At 40.1% G+C, this 22414-nt stretch overlaps 1 protein-coding gene across 1 annotated transcript in view; it reads right to left on the reverse strand.

The window, feature by feature from the left end:
* rtn4rl1a (reticulon 4 receptor-like 1a) overlaps positions 1-21660 on the reverse strand; it is a 70651-nt gene extending 48991 nt beyond the window's left edge. Inside the window, exon 1 of the mRNA XM_026328407.1 lies at positions 21050-21660. Coding sequence (XP_026184192.1) covers positions 21050-21062 — 13 coding nt within the window. The 5' untranslated portion in view covers positions 21063-21660. The remainder of the gene's footprint in view (positions 1-21049) is intronic.
* Positions 21661-22414: the final 754 nt, after the last annotated feature.

Genomic DNA, 22414 nt, shown 5'->3' on the forward strand with positions numbered 1-22414 from the left:
GGCATAAATCACTTTTGCATGTAAATATTAGCATTTGGTTTAACCTCACCAGCTGTGTGGGGCTTAAACTGTCAGGTCAAATCAGGTAAGTAGTCAGTCATGGAAAAATATGTTAAAGTGGCTTTTAAATTCTTCCCTCTGAGTGGCAAAATCTCTAAATTTGGCATCTCAGAAAGTCATGGCAAACTATGAAAAGTTTCTATAAATGCTGTCTGACCTGGGTCTTTCATTTCATTTCAGCCCACTCCCCTGACTGCAGTCTTCCTCTGCTTCTCTCGCTCTTTCTCCCTTTTTTTTTTTCCCCAATGACAGTCACATCTCAGACATTTCTGCGTCTACTTTCTACGAAGCCTCTAACGTCAGGTGCAGGGGCTGAAATGGAAGAGTATGAAATATGAAACAGTGTTACATAAAAAGCATTTGGTAAGCAGCAGAAAATTGAGCTGGGTTAAACATCGGTGTACAAGAAAACACACACTCTCTTGCCTAAAAAATACACATGCCTACACACTAGACTACAGCATACACCAACTACAATAGCAGCTATTCAAGTCCTGAAACTTCCACTGGTAGAGCTATTATTCTCTTTCAAGTGTTGTAAATATACCTCAATGGGTTTGTTCACATTATTTGTTCATATTATTTCTCACCAAGGATTTACCCAGTTTCCCAGAATTGTCGTCTCACAATTGGATAAACTAGACAGAAAGCATGCAGTGAGAAAAATGTTCAGGCAACCCTATAGTTCTCATAGCAAGGGTATGCTACATTTTCAGGAAATTTAGTTTATATAAAGTTGATTTATATAAATGATATAAATACTATTTATATAATGTAAATAAACATGGTTGCATGATTGCACCAAAAAAATGTTTCTGGTTTATCTGCTAAATGAAATACCTGATAAATTAAAGTGGCCCAGTGGAGTTACCATGTAAACAAAGTTTCTGTTCACATTTAGTGTTACTCACCACAATGCATCATGTGTATCCTTGAGGTCTAACAAACATGTCTTTTTTTGGAAAGCCTCATCATTCACTGTCTAGCACTCTGCGCCTCTGCCTGTGCATTGCTGTGGTTCCTGCCATGTTTCTTCCCCCTGTCGAACTGATGCAGAGAGCTACACTTGGCAGGAAGGTGTATTATGTCACCCACATGCACCTGCAAAAATGTTACGCTATATTGCTACTTGTGGTCAAAAAATCCATGGGATACCTTTTAAGGTTTCATTGATGCAGAAATTCTCGAAGTGCAGTATTGGCATACTTCCTTGAACTAAAAGTCTTTTGCATTGAAAAACACAGTCAGCATCAGCGTAGCCTGCAGTATAACAGTATAGTAAAAGCTTTCATGACATATCCAGCTCTAATTCAAGAGTAACATCTTCTCAGTTCCATAAACACAGTTTTACCCAGTGACATGGCAGTCACATCTGTATCAAATCATTTGTTTTCTAAACACAGAAGGAAACAGGGGAATATTGTTTTCTGTTTATCCTGTCCCTCAGTCCTTATTACAGAACACAGGCCTAACAGTCTCCGTGTCTAATTCTGTACCCACTGGACAGCATTATGAAATCTTTTCCCTGTAATCAGCACCATGTCCTCTTTGACCTCCATCGCTGCAGTAGGACTTTCTCTTTAAATATAAACCTCCATGTGTGTATTGCAAAGATTTGTGTGCGTTTGTGTGTTTTGAAAGCATGTGTCTTTGTGACACTTTAAAAGCAGCTCTTTAATTCAATAGATCTGCTTCTGCTGCTGGCAGATTTTTTACTGGACCATGACTCCAAATTGAACGTTTCTCGTTTTGTTTCCAGTTGTAAATATAACCAAGATTAGTGGCGCTTGGCTGGAATTGACATGGGAGTACAGTAAAGGATGAAATACTCTAATAATAATAGATAAAAACAAGACATTCAACAGCTATTTAAATTTCAAACTTATTTTTTTTTATTTTTGTGAGAATTTTTATTTTACAGTGTTACTACTTACACTTAAGTTTTTTTGCAAAATTTCCTTTTATCATTTTTTCAGGAGCTCAGAATCAGCAGTAGGTGAGGAAAAAAAAAAAAAAAAGGAAGAGTGTCTGGGATGAAAAGTTAGAGAAAACGATGAAATGTTAACAAAATAAAATCCCCATGGGAAAGGTAAATTATTGCAGAGCTACAGTACGTGTGAGTGAAGCCATCTGTTTGTTAAAATGATGTAAATAAAGATTGAATTGCTAAGAGTGCGTACACTACTCTAAAAACACTTTCAATATGACAACACAGATAAAATATGAACCTCTACACAAACCAGAGCTGTACACTGACAGTCTTTTACATGGTTATTTCCTGTTTTCCTCTGTGTTAACTAGGTAGACTCTCCACATTCATGCACATTCATAGCTTAAATAATGAGAAAAAATTCTTAGTCCCATTGCAGCATGGCTGTCAGGGATGCTGTGTGAAAACATCAAAGCCACTGCAGCCCCATTTTCTTTTTACACCTCATCAATTCTGCTCCAAATTCCTCTCTTCACTATTCTCTAGCAGTCGTTTTTAATTCGCCGTCTACTGAGCCTCAGTGACAAAGATTACTAGAGTCGGGTTTTGGATCTTACTGCACTCACTGTATAAGTATTATGATGTACTTGTACCATATTTCTTTCTTTATTTTTGTTGTGATAAAATGAACTGCTACAGAGACAGTCACCACCTGTGTTGTTGGACTGGAAGTCTGTTCAGTTTGTGTCTGGGTTTGTTTGGATTGAGTTCAGATATTTAGTTAAGATTAGGATAAGGGTCTAGGGAATGCATTATGTCAATATACATGATAGAAAAATGACTGCGTGTGTGTGTCATAACTTGACAACTTAACTGCATAATTTTCTAACACTCACATTATAAAATAAACTGGGCAGAAATAAAACTCACATTGTTTTCTGTATTTTTGTTTTCATTTGAGTTTCTCCCAAGTAATAAAAGCAAAAGGCAATAAGTCTAAGTTCTGTAAAAATGGTTTATATGCAATGTAACAGACAATACCTAAATAATGGGTATTTTTGGTGGCAGCTCAACTTTCCTTTTTGTGTTAGACTGGTCACAGTTTTAAAACACTGTATGTAGATTGCTGATGATATTCATGGTCCTCAGAGGATGACTCTTTCCCTCGAGTGCCACCTTCAGGTCTCCTTTTATGGTCTTGTTAAATGTCGGTATTATGGGAAACATACTGTAAGCATGACTAATACAGGGAATCATTTCTTTCTTTTGATTTTCCATTTTTATTCAGCAAGGGCTTCATGAACGACCCTGCACATATGTGAGCCTATTAACTTTGTGTTTTTTTACATTTCTTTGATGTCCTTGTCTTTGCAGTCTTTGTAGAAATTAGCCTTCAATCTGACTTCAATCCCCGCTGAACTTCAAGCTTCCTCTTTGCTCCCTCTTGATTCTTCTTCTCACGGTAACATGGCGCTGTACACCCCCCCCCCCCCGTCACACACACACACCAAGCCCTAATGAGACCAAACCTCCATTCTCACACACAGGCAAATGTACACGCGTCCTTGTGCAGACGCACTCATGCATGCATGCTCACACTCAATCACTTCTCAGGGTGGTGTTGCTGAACCTCATGGATTTGGTGCAAAATCCCTTCCCCATCTGTCAATGTTTTACACATCTCACTCTTTCTCTCTCTCTCTCTCTCTCTCTCCCTTTTTCCTCTCCCCTCTCTGGAGACCACTGCATGAATGTGCCTGTGGGTTTAAAGTCTTTAAAGTGGGACGACGACACAGATCACAAGTAGAGGTGACACAGATAGGATGGACACAGTGACATAGCATAGAGGACCCCTGCCCTGCACCCACCCTTGTTTTTAATTCCTTTCGCCACAGTGTGTTTCCAGCGGCCTGCTCTTCCCGGCCTGGTCACAGCAGATGTTATAGACTTAAGCTGTAATCGTTCTGCTTTGGCTGTAGGCGACAGCTGTGCTTAAATATTCTAAAACAGCAGCATCCCCTTCACCGTACCACCTCCTTTCCAGCTGGAAGAGAGAGAGCTATTGGACCGAGCTTATACCACTGCAAAGATCCACTCTCTGCTCCAGTACACTCTTGACTTTAGCGCTGTTCATTTCCATCGATCTGTTTCTGTCCTCTTGATGAGTCACTTTCTTTTTCATCTATTCAAATCATCTTTTTTTAAATCATTTTTCCTTTTTTCACCACCATCAATGTGACTTCATGGACAGTCTCCCTATGTAGTCATCTGCCCATATTTCAATCTTTTGGCTCAGTGTCTCATACCCATCTGGAGTTCTGTCTCAGTTTCTTAATTGGTCTATCCATAATGCATAACGCTACTCCGTAGACAGGCTCAGTACCTCTCTAGCTTCGTTGTAGATGAAGGAGAATTGATTGGTTCGTTCCAGATACCATGGTGACACAGTCAATGAACATAGTGAGTAGAATGAACTTCATTCAGTCTGGTCAGTACCTGTGTCATGTGTCTGTGTGAATGTTAGAGCAACTCAGACAGCATCTACGGTGGAGGCTGACAGGCTAAAAATAAGGCAGCACTTTTATTGGGCGCAGCCTGTTCTATAATAGAAACCAGCACACTGAACTGCTCTTTCCTGAGAATACTTCAGTATATTTAATATTTACTGTGATGGAGCTTTTACACTTCATACTTGGCAATTATTGGCAGACTAAGCTTCTGTTTATACATCACTGTACAAGAGACCACAAATGCAACTATTTCAGAGTTATTACTGTAATAAGCACATGAAGAAACGATGAATACTATTAACATCATGGTCATTCACCTGCAGATAAAATGATCACATGAGACACAGGATGAACATTAATAGTCCATAGGCCCTGGGTCAAATGGGGTTTGACCTAGAACCACTTGTGAACTAAATGTCACAATCAAAAACAAATGAAATGATTTCGAACATTTAAATTTCCATCAAAGCTATGGGGATGTGGTTTCAAGTGGCAGTGCGCATTGAGCTATCTGGGCTGCCGTAGAAATGGTTGCATTGTGTGTTTGTGTATGTGTGATGTTTCTGTGTGCGCTTCTGTGAGCATGCACTGATCCTTGTGGGCACAGACGTGAGCTTGTGCTTTGGGTATCAGTGGCTCATTTAGAAATAAACTAATGCTCACAGTCAGATAAGAAGCTTATCATCTAGTGAGACCATTTCATAATTAAAACAGAATATGAATAATCTCTAGAGAACATGTTTCATTAATGTAGTGTAACTGGTGTGTTTACTCCAGCATTTATGTCTACTGTTACTGTATGTCAACCAAAAAAATTAATCTAAAAGTCATACTGTCATCATGTTTGCCAAGGATGCTGTCATTGAAATGACAATGCTTATATGCAAAAGAGTAACAACCTGGAACACAATCATTGTCCCCCATAATAAGTTGATTTTTTTTTTCTGTCCCCATGGAGAAGCATTTAATTAAAAATGCAGGTCTGAGTGTAAGGCAAGAGCAGAGTATGAATCAGCATGCACAGAGTGAGATTGATAAACAATAAGCTGTCAGGGTGATAAAATATGTAAAGAAAGGTAAAGCTGGCATAAATGGGCCAAAACTCCCAAGTCCTACCATATATATATATATATATATACACACACACATCCATACACACCTTAGGAAGTGATGAGACAGCTCTACTTTTCAATTGAAACTGCCCATCTTCGGCCAGCCCATAAAATTCCTCTTCGAATCACAGGTCTGAACCATAAAATTCCCAGTGATAAAGGGAATATATGACAATCCCCCGCTCACCACCATCCTCTCTCTTTCTCCCTCCCGCTCTCTGGAAGATTGCTGTGGATGACCCATCCCCTTTGATGTGAGTAGAGCAAGGGCTTAATTCTGCTCTGGCCTGGCTGACAGAGTCTGATTTCAGAAGGCATTACCATGCTAACCCTTTAAGGTAAGCCTGTGCTCTGTCTGCCCTGGACCACAAGGGGTTTCTGGGTTAATTGGGATGTAGGGAGTGTTGTGGTGGTGTAAGTAAGGCCTGGGTGAAGTGGGAAACATGATGAAGCAGCAGACAATTTTTAAGTATCTCGAATACAATATTGAGTTAAGTACCTTTACTGGAGTGTCATTGTTAAAACACAAAACAAGTGTCCAAACAACTGGTAGCCAAAGGAGGGGGTCGAGCATGCGGATTATATGTTATTACCATCTTTTCTGCTGACATCTTAGGATGATTAAGGAGGAATTACGTCGCTCCATCTCTCACTCCACCATTTTACAAACCTAATGTTTTACTCACCTACGTCTTTTTTTCTCTTCTCATTGTGGAAGCAGATGTAATATTTAACACTCTGATGACAAACACATGAGACGTAATTGGTTATTACTCCAGCTGATCCAGACACAGCTATGGCATATTTAGAAGCAGACTCAACGGCCATGCATTGTACGAAAAGCAGCACACATGCACATGTGACTACATGAAAAAGCTCTTCCACGAATGTGTCTGGGGAAAAGCTTGTGAGACGACATTTGGAGAAGATGTAGCTGTCTTGATCTGTTACCGAATGGAGCGTGTAAGGTCCCTCAGACTAGCAAAGGAGACGGATGGGAAGAGACGGGGCAGGTAGGAGCAGGCAGAGAGAAATGCAGACCAAAACACATCCTGGGACGTAGGCAAGGAACCCTGGCACTCTGTATTAGTGTCATATTATAAATGGTTTCAGTGTTTTTACATTAACAATTGGATACAAACATCTATTATTCAGTGTGCTTACATTGTTCCTGATTTATTGTATCATTCTTCTTCACTTAAACCTGGCTTCGGACTCCTATGTTTCATAATAATGAATAAACACCAAATGGACTTCAATTTTCAGACACAAAAATAGCTTTGTGTTTATTTTGGTGCCCATTGTTATCTACAGAAATCTTTTTTGTTTTGTTTTGTTTTTTGTTTTTTTTTCTCCCATGGCCCCTGGTAACTTTCAGACTTACCTATTAATCAAACTGGGCTTTGCCGCGCAACAGCAGTTCCTGGTAAGTGTCCGTATTAATAATTAGTTTTTGCAACTTTCGTGTCAATTAATGTAAGCATCGTTCACTCAGTTCAATACACACCTGAAGCTTTCCAGGCTTGCATGTGCTCAGATCAATGGCCACTAACGGATTAGACGGGGCAAGTGACTCACTTTAAGTTACCAGACATATTTATCTTGGCAATAAATATTCTAAGGGCAATAGCCAAATTTAATATTCATGTATCAGCGAGGTTCATTTCAGCATAGATTCTTTGTCACTTAATTTGAAGATAAAGCATAAGCTGTCTTGTCTACAATATACACAAATATACTCTTCTTAGTTGCCCTAAATCTTGAGCATGCAGCACAAATCTGCCCTGGGGATGGATAATATGCTCTGAGAGTTGTCACCTGACATGGTGTTAGTCACACACATTCAAAGAAAGGGCTGAGAGAGAAAGGCATAGAGGAATATGATAGATGGGTGGGTAGATAGGTCAGTATGTAGTCGAAAGAGAAAAACAGATGTACGATAATCATGTTTGTTTTAACATAAAGGGCAAATGATTCATTAAGAGATTCTAAGTGCAGTCAGATGTGAAGGCAGAATGTTAGAAATTTCTGTCTGCTAAATACAGTGTATAGCATTTTGTGTGGTGGCATACCACCTTTGCTATTACAAGACTGATTGCAGCATTATTGATCTTGCCAGCTGAGAAATCGACATAAAGCATGTTTGACATCATTTTCTCCTCCTTCCCGTGCTCTTTTACACTGTGCCCTTCATCCTTTTTATCATTCTACAGTGTAGCCTGTTTCCCTGCACCCTAGCTCCCTCCATCCTTTTGCAAATCACTCTTACTGCCATCACTTCCTTTCCAACACTCACCTTCCACACCACCTTCATCTGTCTAGGCTTTTCTTCTGTTAACTTCTTGCACCCTATTTTTTTTTTTTACACCTCACACCTCTGTGCTTTTCTTGCACATGTATTTCTTTGCATTGTTTGCTTCTCACATCCATCACATTTTCCTTTTCACTTGAGCATCTGTACCCCCCATCCTTCTCTACCACTTCTTCTCCACCAACTCCTGCCCTCACCACTTTTCCTCTCTGTTTCTAACACCAGCATCCTCACCCATACAACTTGCTCTTTCTTTTTTTAACTTGCATCATATCCTCCCTCCCTCCTTCCCTCCCAGGGTGATTAAGTGATGGTTGGGCTGGCACAGCTGGTGTAGTTGGGCAGGCAGCCCATCTTCATGACATCTGTGCTACAGTGTAGCTGCCAGATCCTTATTGGGGCACTAGCACTGTCGTAATCATAACAACACAGGTCATTCAGGCTTTTTGGGACTCACTGTATTACCATGTACTGTAGGCTGTTGTGTTGAGACAGTTAGTTGTTATACAGAGCTAAAATATTCCTCCTGTAAAGCTCATGAGCAGGAATGCTTTTGCTCCTGCCCAGCCCTCTCTTCCTCTGTCACATTATCCTTTATTTGTTGTTTCACACATTCTCGTCATGTTACAGCCGGGGGTTAAGTTGGATCACAGCCTGTCACCCACCCTCACGCTGCTGGCATTAAACATTCATGTTCACACACTGACCGAACAAATGTAGAATGTAACTTTTTTTTTTTTTAAAAATGTATTAAACTGCTGTGGCCATCAAACAGAGGATTGAGAAATGTGTCTCCCGATAGAGAAAGGAGCTGTGCAAAATTTACACACTTGGCTCAGCAGCAGTAACTCTGTTAATTATTTAAATCGTTTTCTGTGACATTGTGAACTTACTGTAGTCTCAATAACTTTAATGGTCTTCTGCACTGCAAACAGGCTCCCAGTTTCCAGTTAAACAAAGCAGATATGTTCAGGATGCGTCCAGCCCTGTCAGAGCTGTTGCTACATTTTTATTTGCAGCAAACGTTCAGATGAATCAAAGTACTTTGTCCTGGTTGTTGAGCGGTCTCTTACAGGCAGTTTTCAGTTTTGATGTTTAAAAGTAATGCACTAATGCAAGCATGTAACTTATCTAATCACTGAAGTGAATAAAATATAATGTAACCGTCTGCTTCATAATGAAACACAAGTAAGTGACTGTAGAGTTGGCTCAGTGCAATGATAATTCATTTGATGCAAAAAACACAAAAATCATTTGCCTGTCATTTGGCTGTCTTTGGGCTTGGGCCTGTGATGTATTATTGTTTTTTGCTCCATGGGGATGAACATTTTTCACTCAAACTCATTTAGGATGACACTTCATTAACATTAGCAATGAATAAAGATAGTATAATATCAGATTCCTCCTTAGTTGTACTCACCTCTCACTATCAAATTTAACACCTGAGTAGAGCATTTATTTTGCACAGCTTGTGCTTCCACACCTTCCATTAACTCACATCTGCATAACTGCATTAATGTTTATGTTAGTGAGCCAGTGCTTCCATCTGTTAAACTCACACCTGACAAAAAAAAAAAAAAAAAAGGTCTCAAAAGTTGGTGTTCTCCGGTGCGCCCTGGTTCACAGCGAGGTCACACACACACACACACACACACACACGCACACACAGAGATACACCAGTGGAGAGTTGGACTGGCTCACAAGTGAGCAGAAACATCTGAAGTAAGCATTTTTCTCAAAGCAATAATTGAATTGTGCAAAGATGATGGTGCCACAGATCAGTTATGAGCTTGGTAAGCTCTGTTAAACTTACTATTACTCACAAGCTGTTGTCTACTTGGCAGGAGTTTTTCCTCTTATCTGTGCACTTGTGCATCATCAGTTTTAGGTCAGGTTGACACATTGAGAAGATTAATGCGTTATTGTTTAAAGGGGAGAGGGAGTTCAGAGGGTGCAATGTGGATATCTTCACCGTTCCTCCCACTCACTGCTGTAATGGTCTATTCAGCTGTGAGCGAAGCACACACAGGTCTGTGTTGTAGTAATCATCCTCCAACAGACCCTAACCCAAAACATTAACTGTGCTGACACACAACTGCTGCAGGAACAAGTCTAAAAACTTACATGGGACAGCAGCACACCCATATACCAGCTCTATCAATAGCTACATCATTTTGTCACGTTTATTTAAAGCTCACTGTATTTAATATTGCCTCTCTCAGCACTTTTGGTAGTTCTGGCTGAACATTTTGGTCCATTCTTAGGATATCAAAGATAATCTGTCCTTTTGGTTTGGTCCATCACCAATGTGATGTTTCACTCCTAGCTACAATCTACCATTTGAATTATTACGGACATAAAATCAAAGCTTGCTGCATAAAGGGAAGCCACTATAGATTATTACAAGTATCCTTGGGCCCATCATGTAAAATAATTTCTATAATTTGCTGAACATAGAACAGACAGCATCAGGGTCACTTTATCATTCTGAATCTATCCTCTTGATATGTCAAAGACAGCTTAGTTTCCAACATATCTGATCTCTAATTTTAATCAACAGTACGCATTGTGCAGTTTATCATATAGGATACAGTTATTGTAAATAGCCAGACTGGAATTCAGTCAAACAAAGTCAGTCAGACAAAACTAAAAAAATATAAAAGACCATCTGCAGTAATCTGACTTTGTGGAAAAGAACACCAGTGATACCTGCAGATATGTCATGAAAATTATTCTAAGTTTGTGCAGTGATGAATAATATGACGATTTATTTGATTTGAGAGTTTACTTGTGTGAGTACATACTCATTATTTTTCCAGTAAAAGTTTGTCTTTCATTACTTTTTTAGGTGTGCTCCAGAAAAACTTCACAATAAGTCCAACAAAAGGGCATCCTGGGATTCGTCTGTACAGTGTCCCCAGTTGAGCATCTGATTATGTAAGTGTGATATACACACACACACACACACAGACACACACACACACGTGTGCATATACAAGCATGTACACAAGTGCCTCTGTGTTATAATGAGACTCAGACTGGAGACACAAACAAGCTTTGGCAGCAGACAACACTTTTTCACACATCCCTCATCTCCTGTTCTCTCACATCACTCCATCTTTACTTCCTCTTGTCACTCTGAAGCACGCGTCAAACATGGACTCCAACAAAACAGAAGCTTCTTCTAATTTCAGCTATTTCATGCGTCAGTGTCTTTGTGTGGTGAGCTGTTGCACCTATGCGTGGGCTTTGCAGTGTGAAGTCATTTTTGGCTTTTCCCCATTTGTTCAAGAGCTAATTTAGGAATTTAGTCAGGACTTGGATTTAGCATCAGTAAAAATGGATCAGGATGAGCCTCATTAAACCCACTGGTGGGTCTTGGCAAAAAAATGTGTGTGTGTGTGTGGTGTATTTCCTGTACCTTATGCCTTTATTAGGACCATTTTAAATATAATTGCATCTGAATGTGGACCTTTTGGCAAAGCTGGTCCTCACCTCTTCAGACTCCTGTTAGAGGGTTAAGACTTGGTTTTAGGATTAGGGTTAGAATTATGTTTAAGTTAGGATTTGGGTTGGAGTTAGGCATTTACTTGTCAAGATTAGGGCAAGGGTCTAGGAATTGCATTATGTCTATGAGTGTCCTAATAAAGATAGAAATTCGAGTTTGTGCATGTGTGTGTCTGTGCGTGCGTGTGTGCAAGCATGTAGGGAGCAAGGAGTCTGCTGTACAACCCAGTTCCTGAAAAAACCCAGAAAGATGTGCATAACAGGGCAGAAACCATTATTTTTTAACTACAGCATAATTTATTGATCCCCATTTATTAATAATCTAGTTACAAAAATGTCAAAAAAAACCTAAGTTCTGAGAAACTAATCTCATGTCTGCAAATTGGTTAAAATCCAGAACAACTGAGCTGCAGTAAGTGGTCGATTAATTGAAAAGTTGTTTGACAGAAAATCTGAGCTTAGGTTGGACAAAACACGCCACATGAAGACATCACCTTGGCCTGTGGGAAATTAGAACATCATTTTTGCATGAGTTTCTGACACTTATTAATCCAAACAATTAATTAGATAGCTAAGAAAATAATTAGTAGTTAATCATGAAAAAAAGAAAACACATTTGAGATTCAAGTAAATATTTGGTGTTTTCCCCAGTACAGAGATTCAGTTGTTAAATTTTATGTTGACTAATGTTTTTGTCAGTTGATTAACCAATTAATGGACTAATTATTTCAACACTAGAGAGGCATATAACAAGGGACGAGGCAAGACCAAGAAAACAAGATAAAAATAAACATATTTTTAGTGTTTTGATTCTAAAGTTAAAATCATGTGTAATCAATGTTTGCTTTTCATTTCTATGAACCTTTGTTCACGTTACAAATCTTAAAGAATGAAAATATGTTTGAGACAGAAAAGCAACTGTGAAACCGCACAGCTTTAGTCTGTTTTCACCTAGTCGTTCTGCTTGTAAGGCGAGCTGAGGTGATCTTTTAGTTGGTGCACTTGTGTGTCATTTGTGTATCGTTTTAACTGAGCGCTAAACTATAAAGTGTAAGCACCAGTCAGAGGCAGATGGGCTCATTAATGCAGTGATGTAGTTATGTAAGATCTGCTACTGCTGCTGCTCCTGTCTGTCTATACTGCAGTACAGAGGAAGAGAGGGAGAATATATAAAAGCCTACCTTGTGAGGAGGGCAGTGTGTGTGTGCCCGTATGTGTCTGTTTGAGAGATTATGTATGTTGTGTGCGCGCGCACGCGCACACACACACACACACACACACAACGTTTTGGTGTGTGCGTGCATGGGAACACTGTGTGGCTGATGGGGATTGATGTGGTAAATCAGGAGGAATTGACTCGTTGTCCTAGGTTTGATGAACTCTTCTCCCTCTTTAACCCATCTCCTTCAATTCCCCACGTGCCTGGTAACAGCCAGTACAGGCTCTAAACACTTTACTGCACAGCGGTAGCAGAGAGAGAGAGAGAGAGAGAGAGGGAGAGAGAGAGGGAGAGCAAATAAAAAAGAGAGGTTTTAAGAGAGTTTCTCTACATACATATTAATACAGCACTACATTTTGGGATGCTCAGGTGCTCTGTTTACGATTTGTTGCATGGGTTAGACAAAACTATATAAATAATTCAAAATTATGAAGTAAGTAAAGTGAAAACACTGCTTCAATAACAATGGATCATATGAGTGAAGGTCAAAGTGTAACAGTATCTGAAGATCAAAATTTTAATAGGAGCTGTTTAAAAGCTAAAAGGGCTCCATGGAAGCCAAATTATCTGGAATCCAAACATCCAAAGCAAAGCTGACAGATGATGTAATAATTCAATGAAGTAGTCATAAATGAAAACAGGCAAAAAGAGACCCATAATTAGAGAAAAGAGAAAATACCTCAAGCTGAACAAAAAGGACCCATTCAAGCTTTTTCTGATCTGGCACCCAATTGGAAGGGACCACATCATTATCAGTAACTTCTAAATGTTCAGTGTCACTGTACCAAAAATGACTTTTGTCTTTTTGTGATTCACCACCACCTGAGTTAAGTCATGTTCAGGTGGTGGTCTTGATGAGATGACTGATTTAAATATGAGCCATCTTGGTCCGCAGAGATTTCCACCATGATTACAAGAAACCCATAATTATGTCTTGTTAGGAAGCTGGAAATAATCAGCATTGTCGTGGGTCACACACTTTGTTGACCCATCCGTTCACCCTGAACGTCTCCCCACAAGGTCTTGCACTGCTGTGACAGTGTCATGTTTTCTTTTGTAGTTTGTGAGGTTTCCTCCAGATGTGATGCACATCTTAATAAAATCAAACTAATACATTCAAACTACAAAAAGAGTAAAAATTGCAATATGCTGTGCTGAGCACAAAATATTTCTGTACAATGTTATCACAGTGTCTTTTTTTCATGTTATAAAGTGCTTCAACCTATTTGATTGGTCATTGCAGCACCTTAGACTGCATCACATACCACTGTAGCAGGGCTGAGCCCATTTCAGTGTTTTCTTGATGTGAGTTCAAAGTGGAAATTCTTTCTAATGGAGGTTTTCTGTTTTGTTTTTTTCTACCATCTATAGACAACAGATGGTTGCTTAGATCCTGTGTAACAACCTGCCAGTGAAATCAGGGATGCTGCAGTATGAGCCTGTTTATGGAGGCATGTTAAATACCTTATCCTATTCATGTATTACGCATTTATCTGTCTCCACAACTTCTGTTTCCATGGTAATATTAAGCATAATTCATTGATTTGTTAACAGAGCTATTTGTAATCAAGAGAAAAAGACTGATATTAAGAGTCTATCCAGAACAGAAAATGGAATAGGAGTCATTCACTTCAGTACGGTACATGCAACCATGCTGCAGAGGATGACTGTCACATCGCTGGAATAGTTACAGAGTAAAAAAGGGGAATAGGGCTGGACTGGGCTGTGAGATCGGCTGTGAAGAAAGCAGCAAGCCCTTACTGCTGAGAGCTGTGGACCCCAAACCCCTTATCGGAAACTAAAACATCTATCAATTATTCAACAGGTACAGAGTGAGCCAGCTGCAGAGGAAAAGACATGGGAGGAGAGGAGATTTGAGAAGAGGGGGACAGAGCAGATATATCCTGTATGAGAGTTAAGACACAAAAGATTTCCTTTTTTCGGATTTATTTATTATTTATTGTGTATTCTCGAATGCACAATGTGGTGTGTGTTTGTCAATAATGCACCCGCCACTTACCAATTAATGCCTCAGCAACAATTAACAACCATAAGACTTTAAGCCTTGTGTCAATTAGTTGACAATTATGTGCAGGCTTAATAGTCCAGTATTTTAGAAAATGGGTGTGTTTCCTGAGAATGAGGTAAAAATGTCAATATGAATCCGATGTTGCATTAAGTGCACAGTTAGCCTTGTTCACTGACACCTTAAGTCTAGTTTAGTTTAACAAACAGGTAATAAGAAATGTAGGAAAAACAAGGTGTGTGGTTTTAGGAGAAGTTACATATTGGATTGGATTCTTGGCAAACAGACGTTGCAGTGACTCCCTGATTCTTGTCATTACAACAAATGTACAGAGACTAAAATCCAGTGCCCAACCATCTGACAACCTGCATTTTAGCTTGATGGATAAACAGCAAAAAAAAAAAAAAAAACTCATAAATAATAAGTATTGATATAAGTAAGTGTCGATACATGTATTTTTAAACTTTGGATCCAGGGAAGATGCTTCTCTTACCACCAGCTTTAGCGCTAAGCTAAGCTTCTCTAGCTTGAAATTTATTTTGAAAACTGTCTCTTTATGGCTTATTAGATACAACATACCAGGGTTTTTTGTTTTTTTTGTAACATGCCTTGAGATGATTGTATTGTGATTTGGCACTATACAAATAATAACATGAATAGTAGTGGCTGCTTCACTTCAGTCAACAAATGTAGATGCTGCAGCAAGTGATTAGCCTGTACAACTCTCTCCTCCTCTGGAGACAGAGAAGTACTGAAGTTCCTGGGCCAGAGAGAGGAAAAAGTGAAAATCTGCCTGTAACACACGCGCACACACAATCGGGGCCTGTCAGTTCAGTTTTCACCTGCCACTGGCTCTCTCTTTTCTTCTTGTGTCCATCTCACACTATCTGTCTGGTTTTCCTCTCTCTCTTCAACTCAGCATCAGCACCTGACTGGTACCCAAAATAACTCCTCTGGGCATATACGCTAACGAGTCCTGAGGCACACACACAAAATCTGTTTATGCTATGTGATCACACATTTGTATTCTTTTCACCCAAAACTGTTCTCACACTTACATATGCAGACACACCCATGCATCTCACCATCTCCTCCATCTTTCTGTCTCACACACAGAAACACACATATACAGGACAGGCACGACTAGCCCTGGTTGTAGAAAAAATTTTGAAAGTGCCAAAGAGAATGTTTGTACATATAGATAAACATGCGATACAGCCTATTTCTCTGAGTGCTGAAACACGGCAAGGCAATTTCATGCTCTGTACAGCATAATTTGTAGCACTTGGGATTTGTTTATTTAGCATAAAAACAATCCCTGCTCATTAAGTGTTTCTTTTCTCTTTTTTTTTTTTCATTGTTTGTGAAAGTTAGCAGTTTCGAAGCTCGGAGCTGTAAAACACAAGCCCCTGTAATTATTTTAATGCATTTATACACCGTGTACCGTTTGTAAATGCTACACACATTGCACAAAATTGTTGTGCAACTTAATGATAGAAGAGAATTCAGCAGGCAGACCACACTGAGCTCAGCAGCAGCAGAAGAAAGGAGCCTGTGAGTGACCTTGAGATCAAGCAGGAGGAGCAGTTGCAGAGGTCATTGATATGCACAGCCATCGTGCGGACCCTCACTGCGTGTGTGGCGATGCGTTTCATCCTCTTTTCCATTGTGACTTGCATTAGAGATGTAATTGATTATCATATGACTTCCATTCCTGTTATCAAATCTCAATCTCTGACTTAGTTCTCCATCATGATATATCAATAAAATCCACAAAAAGTATCACATTGCTTATATTGCATCCCTAATCTGTAAAATCTGTCTGCTGCCTCAGGATGTTGGTACTGCAAGAACAAATTTGGATCAATCTCAGCACTCATTTACCCCACCATTTGGTGCTTCACGACCCGAATAAACATTTTGTCACTAATCCATATGTTATTATCATCCACCAAGGCTATCATAGATGCTAGGAAACACACACAGCCGCACAAAAGAGTAACAGCAGCTTCTAATTGTTTGATTGTCATAGGCCTGCAGGCAAAATGTATTGGTGCCAATACATCTGTCAGCTCAGAGAGAGAAAGTAAGGGTGAGATGCCATCAGATAAAATGTATAATAATGTTTTCAAAGGTGAGATTTGAAATAAATAGATTAAATGAAATGTATCTTATGAGACGGATTAGAAGGTTTTGTGATGATGGATCAAAACTTTCTGCATGAGCATGCAGTATTTACTAAACAAGTCTGGGTTAAATCAGGACAAAGTTCTGATTTGTTTAAACTCAAGTTGAGCAGAAACTCCATAAAACCGCTGGAAGGTTTTATAATCAGGCCAGACTTTATTCACATTTGTACCCAGAGAAAGCCGCTGCTCCTCGAGCAATGTTGGGGTTATAGCCTGAATGAACAGTGACTTGCAGTTTTACCATCATATACTGATATTGATCAGTGAATTTCAGTACAGAGCTGGAGTTAGTTATAGATTATCATGGCTGAGGGTAATATCACAGAACATTTCAGTACTTTAGATAATGCAAATTTTTGTGGATTAAAGTATTTTCATTAGAGTGAGAGAGAGCGAAGTGCGAGAATGAAATCATATGAAGAAGTAATGATAAGAGACTGTTTTGTGCCATCAGACGTTGACAACTCAGAAAGTGGGAGCTTGACTTACTCACAAGGGTTTCCACGCATTTCATGACATTGTACCCCCAAAATGTCAGACTGAAACTTGCATTGCTAAAATAAAACACAACAAAAAACAAAACTCTCTGTAAAACTAAAGTTGTATATTATCATGACATTAAAACACCATCAAATCCATAGACACACCTTGTGTTTTTTGCAGTTACTTTAGTCTCCCTGAAGTGTGCTGCTCAGAAGTAGAAGGAGAGGGCACTGAAGGAGAAATGTGAAAGGGACAGTTGTGTCAAAATTAGTGTTCAAATGACACAGGCAGGGTTCAGTGTCATTTAGGTGTCGATATAATTATCTTTTCCATATTGACATTACAATGCATTTATTGTGGTTACATGTGAGTAAAAAACAGAAAAAGCATTCTCAGTGTAACCTGCAAGAGATTCTGTGAGCATCAGTGTGAAAACACCTGCTGCTGATACAACACATTGTATTATGTGTAAATGTTAATTGTGAAATGCTGTAATGCTGTTTATGTCTAAATATTTTTTTATGCTTTATTTGCCAATAACCTCTTTCCATCTCAAAGTTTCCTTTTACAGCACAGCTCTATGTGGACCAAACAGATTATACTGTCACTGCTTTAACCGACAGTGTTTTCAGAATCACTTCTCACTACAGTTTAATCACCAGCAAAACTGTATTTCTACAGCCGATTTTGCAAACGTTTGCACGTGCTTATCTTTTTCAATCAAAGATATGTCTTACCACAAAAAATTCCAGAGGATATAACAGTTTGCTGAAATTATGGCATGAAATTATGTAGCGTTGATTAAAAGTAGAATAATGGGCCTGCAGCAGAGTATGATGGTGCAGAGCCATTTTCCAGTTCTTTAAAAAAAAAAAAAAAAAACAAATGCAGCCTTATCATTTATAGTTGATCTGTGTGTGTGATCTGTGATGGACTGGTGACCTGTCCAGGGTGTACCCCTGCCTTTCACCCAAAAAGAGCTGGGATAGGCTCCAGCAGATCCCTGTGACCCTAAATAGGAATAAGTGGGTATAGATAATGGATGGATGGATGTTTGTGTGATCCATTGACTCTAAAGCTTTTTCCATGTTTACACTTAATTCATCCCCACATTTAAACTCCTGATCAGCTTTGCTTGTTATTGTTAAACTTTGCATTGAATAATGATGTTTTTATGAGTGAAATTACAGGCTTAGTTGTGCTTTTTTAGTAACACTTTCTGGGAAAAAGCTAAATCAAATCTGCAATTTGCAGCAATTTCTGAAATGAAGGAAACTAGTTTAACAGCATTTAACGTCTTGGAAAAAAAACATTCAGAACAACCAAAATAAAAAATCTAAATCCAAATGCAACCCTGAGTATTTTTGGAGATTGTGACTGAGCAAAATAAAGCCTTTAATTTGTATCTGTCTTAAAGGTGCAATGTGTAAAATATGAAAGATTTGGCAGCATCTAGTGGTGAGATTGCAGATTCCAGGCACAAGGGAGCATATAGTAGCTGTCATCTTTAAAACAAAATATGATTCCCTACTAGAGCCAGTGTTTTTGTCCATTCTGGGCTACTGTAGAAACATGAAGATGCAACATGGCTGCCTATGTGAAAGGAGCCCCGTTCCCTGTGTAGGTTTAAAAGGCTCATTCTAAGATTTTTTTTTAAAAAATGTAGTGGTTGTTATCTTCCAGTAAATGCACACTAATGACAGTTGTCATTAGCAGATTGTGCTAAGTATTAGACATTGAGCTTTTAATAAAAGATTTTTGTAACTAATTCTAAGGTGCGGCATGTTTTTTGTTTACACAGTGTCAGTGTGCATATCACTGTGTCGAGCTGTAGATAAACACAGAAAAGACTGAAAAGTTGGAGAGAGGCAAAGTCAAGTAAGGGAAACAAATCCAGCTTCAAACAAGCTGGGAAACAAAGCTTCGGCAGCTACCCAAACCAGCCAGCTAGTAGCCAATCATCCTGCCAGGCCTCTCTCCTCTGACTGAGCCTGGCAGCAGGAACTGGCCAAGCAGAGAGATAGAGAAAGAACGAGAGACAGACAACGGGAGAAAGAGAGAGGGAGTTTTCATGACACAAAAACACTTATCCTCCTTCTCCTTACTCTCTCTCTTTTGTTTTATCCCACCACTGAGATACTGTGGGTAAAGGTGACAGACACAGATAACTGTATCTCAGGCAGACTGAACAATTACTCTGCATTTTATTGTTGTTACTGACAGCCACATATTTGTAGGAGGAGATGCAAAGCAAAGCATCAGCCATCACTGTTGTGTGTTATGTGTGTATGCGTCTATGTGGGTGGGTGCTATCCATCTGAAATAAAAATTAAAGCTTCTGTCTCTGTAGCCAGCAAGCTCTCACTATATCTCTTTTCCTTTGTCATATACAGTATACACACACACACACAGGCACAATGACAGCACTAATCAGCCCTCTGTCAAGTCCATTAGGTCCCACCCTTAATGAGGAGATCGTCCAGCTTAAGCTCTGGCTCGGGCCAAATGAGCTAATAGATCATGATGTGCATGTATGTGCGCATGTTGCTCCCTCCCTCTGCGCTGCATTGAAATGACAAATGACAGACTTACAGTGGCTCTATTAAAAAATGTTTTCCTATGATGTTCTCAGGGTTCAGTCAGCTGTGCACTACACTCAACACAACCCTGACAATATGCCTCTTACTGGTGCCCCACTCAGGTAGATGAGTCACCACTCCACAAATACTTCTTTTTAACGTGTGTGCGCGTGCGTGTACGTGTGTGTACTTCTTTATGTTGCATCATATTTTCAGTTGTGATTGAAACATGGAGCGTACATTTGTGGAACAGGTTTTTAGGATTTGTCTAAAATGACGTTAATTGGACCTCCTATGTCGCGCACGTGCACGCCGGTGCACGCGTACACGCACGGAAAGGCAGGGGGCGTGAGGAATTGGAGCTTCCCTGTTAACGCACATATTAAACAGGCAAGGTCATTGTGGTAAAACTTAATACCTTGTCTCGCCACAACACAGTGTGTCTGTCAGTGAACAGCGAGGTGCCGCGGCCGCGTGATGTTATTCTCGTGTCTAGCAGTTTTTATTCTCCGTGGGCTCGCGGACCCCGGTGGGAAAGCCGCCCTCTCCCTTGGTGCTGAACGGAGTCAAAATATCCTGCTGGTGCGACTGGGCGCCTCATGCTGTCACGCCAGTGGAGCTACACACGCACAAAAAAGTGGCCAAACTTTGAAAACAAAAGCGATAAATGAACTTTTCTTTCTCACATTAACAGCCTCATTCTCACGCGCTCTTTTTTTATTTCTCTCCAGCACCACCAGGACCACCAGGACCAGGACCAGAACCAGCAGCAGCAGCACCAGCACCACCAGGACCAGCAGCAGCACCAGCAGTCATCCTCCAGTCATACAAACTGCAGTGCGGCAGCGTTTCGCTATTTTAGGAACAATTTTAACATGAAGAGGATAAATATTTAATTCCATTTCCTGTGCCGACCACCAGGGCGGACAAAGGACGGCTGGTAAGTTGTTAAAGCGGCACCAAGAGGCTCCTCTGCGACTCAGATATTTAAATAAATAATTTTTAAAAAAAAACACACACCAAGAATTTGAATTGACTCATAGAGACTCGCAGACCAGTAAAGATCCCAGTAACATGCGCTCCCCACATCAGCAGCAATAAAAACAAAAGTCCTGTTTCTTACCTCGCCTAAACATATTGGCAGCGGCTGTTTGGACCGTCTAGTAGTGTCTGTGCTGGAGTAGCATCCTTGTCAGGGTCCAGTTCTCTGCTGCTGTTGACTAAATTCTTATTTCAGATTCCTTTTTGGCCGCTGGCAGGCAGGCGGGCTGTAGTCTGCTCTCCTCGGTGGTTGTTGTTTCATCAAGTGAAGGTGGAGGTGGTGGGGGAGAAGGGGTTCGGGTGAGGTTTGCCACAAATGAACGACGACGGGAGAAGAACCGAACAAACGAAGTTGTCTCGTCCGCAGCTTTTTGTAAAAGATGTGTGGAAAAAACACACCGTCCCGTCCCAACACAGACGCGTCTCAGTGATATATCAGCTCACCGCCATCTGGTGTTTATGCATCAGAAACAAGATTTCTGACTTTATTTCACAACCGCGTTTAAAAGAAATGTGCTGGCAAGAAGAGCGAGTTGAAAACAGCCCAGAACATATAAGAAAGTTCCTTTATGTCCTCACCATCTTCCTCCTGTGGTGTAGTGGTCAACCTGCAGGTCAGCTAGAGTCTCAAATGTGACCATGTGAGTCAGTGCCGTCTACTGTCTGTTACCGGAGAGCTCCGAGGCAGCTGCTTTCAATCCTCCTCCCACAGAGAGATGTGACTGATGAAAGCCAGGACATCTCTCTCTCTCTCTCTCTCTCTCTCTCTCTCTCTCTCTCTCTCTTTCTCTCTCTCTCTCTCTCCCTCCCTCTCTCCCTCCCTCCCTCTCTCCATATTCAGATGGGCTATGCTTTAATGGCATGACAGGGAAGAAGTCAGTATGTTGATGAAGCTGTTATATGATCTCCTATTAAAATCCTCCTCGTACCAGTTCTCACACTTGTCCCTGTCTCTGACACGCCTTTATCTCCTTCAGTTCAATTTCATCGCAACAGTTCAGCACGTTTTATGGCCTGAATGTGCTTCAGTTACAATTCAGAATCCCCTTCTTCTGATACCTCTTAGCTTTCACACATTTATCCTTTCTGTCTCACTGTTGCTCAAATTAAAATTCCTAATTGCTCTATTGGCATGGGCATAATTAAATTAGGTACATTATTGCCAAAGCATGTGGTGCAAGGTTGTATAATGATTCAGAATTAGACAAACCACCACAAATGGTCTGCACACTACAAGGCTCTGTGACATAATGAAAAAATGACAGCAAGGAAAGCATTTTGGGTGATCAGTGCAGTGTTGCCCACAGTATTTAAGTTCAATGCAGTTTTGAGGTCCGTGTTCTTTACGTTTTATCTGATGCTACTCTGCACTTCTTCATCACCACGCAGAGAAAATGCACTTCATTCTCTATATTGATTTTGTGTCTATAGTTTCTGTTTACTTTGC

The sequence above is a fragment of the Mastacembelus armatus genome, chromosome 14 (assembly GCF_900324485.2).
Source record: "Mastacembelus armatus chromosome 14, fMasArm1.2, whole genome shotgun sequence".
Classification (NCBI taxonomy): Eukaryota; Metazoa; Chordata; class Actinopteri; order Synbranchiformes; family Mastacembelidae; genus Mastacembelus; species Mastacembelus armatus.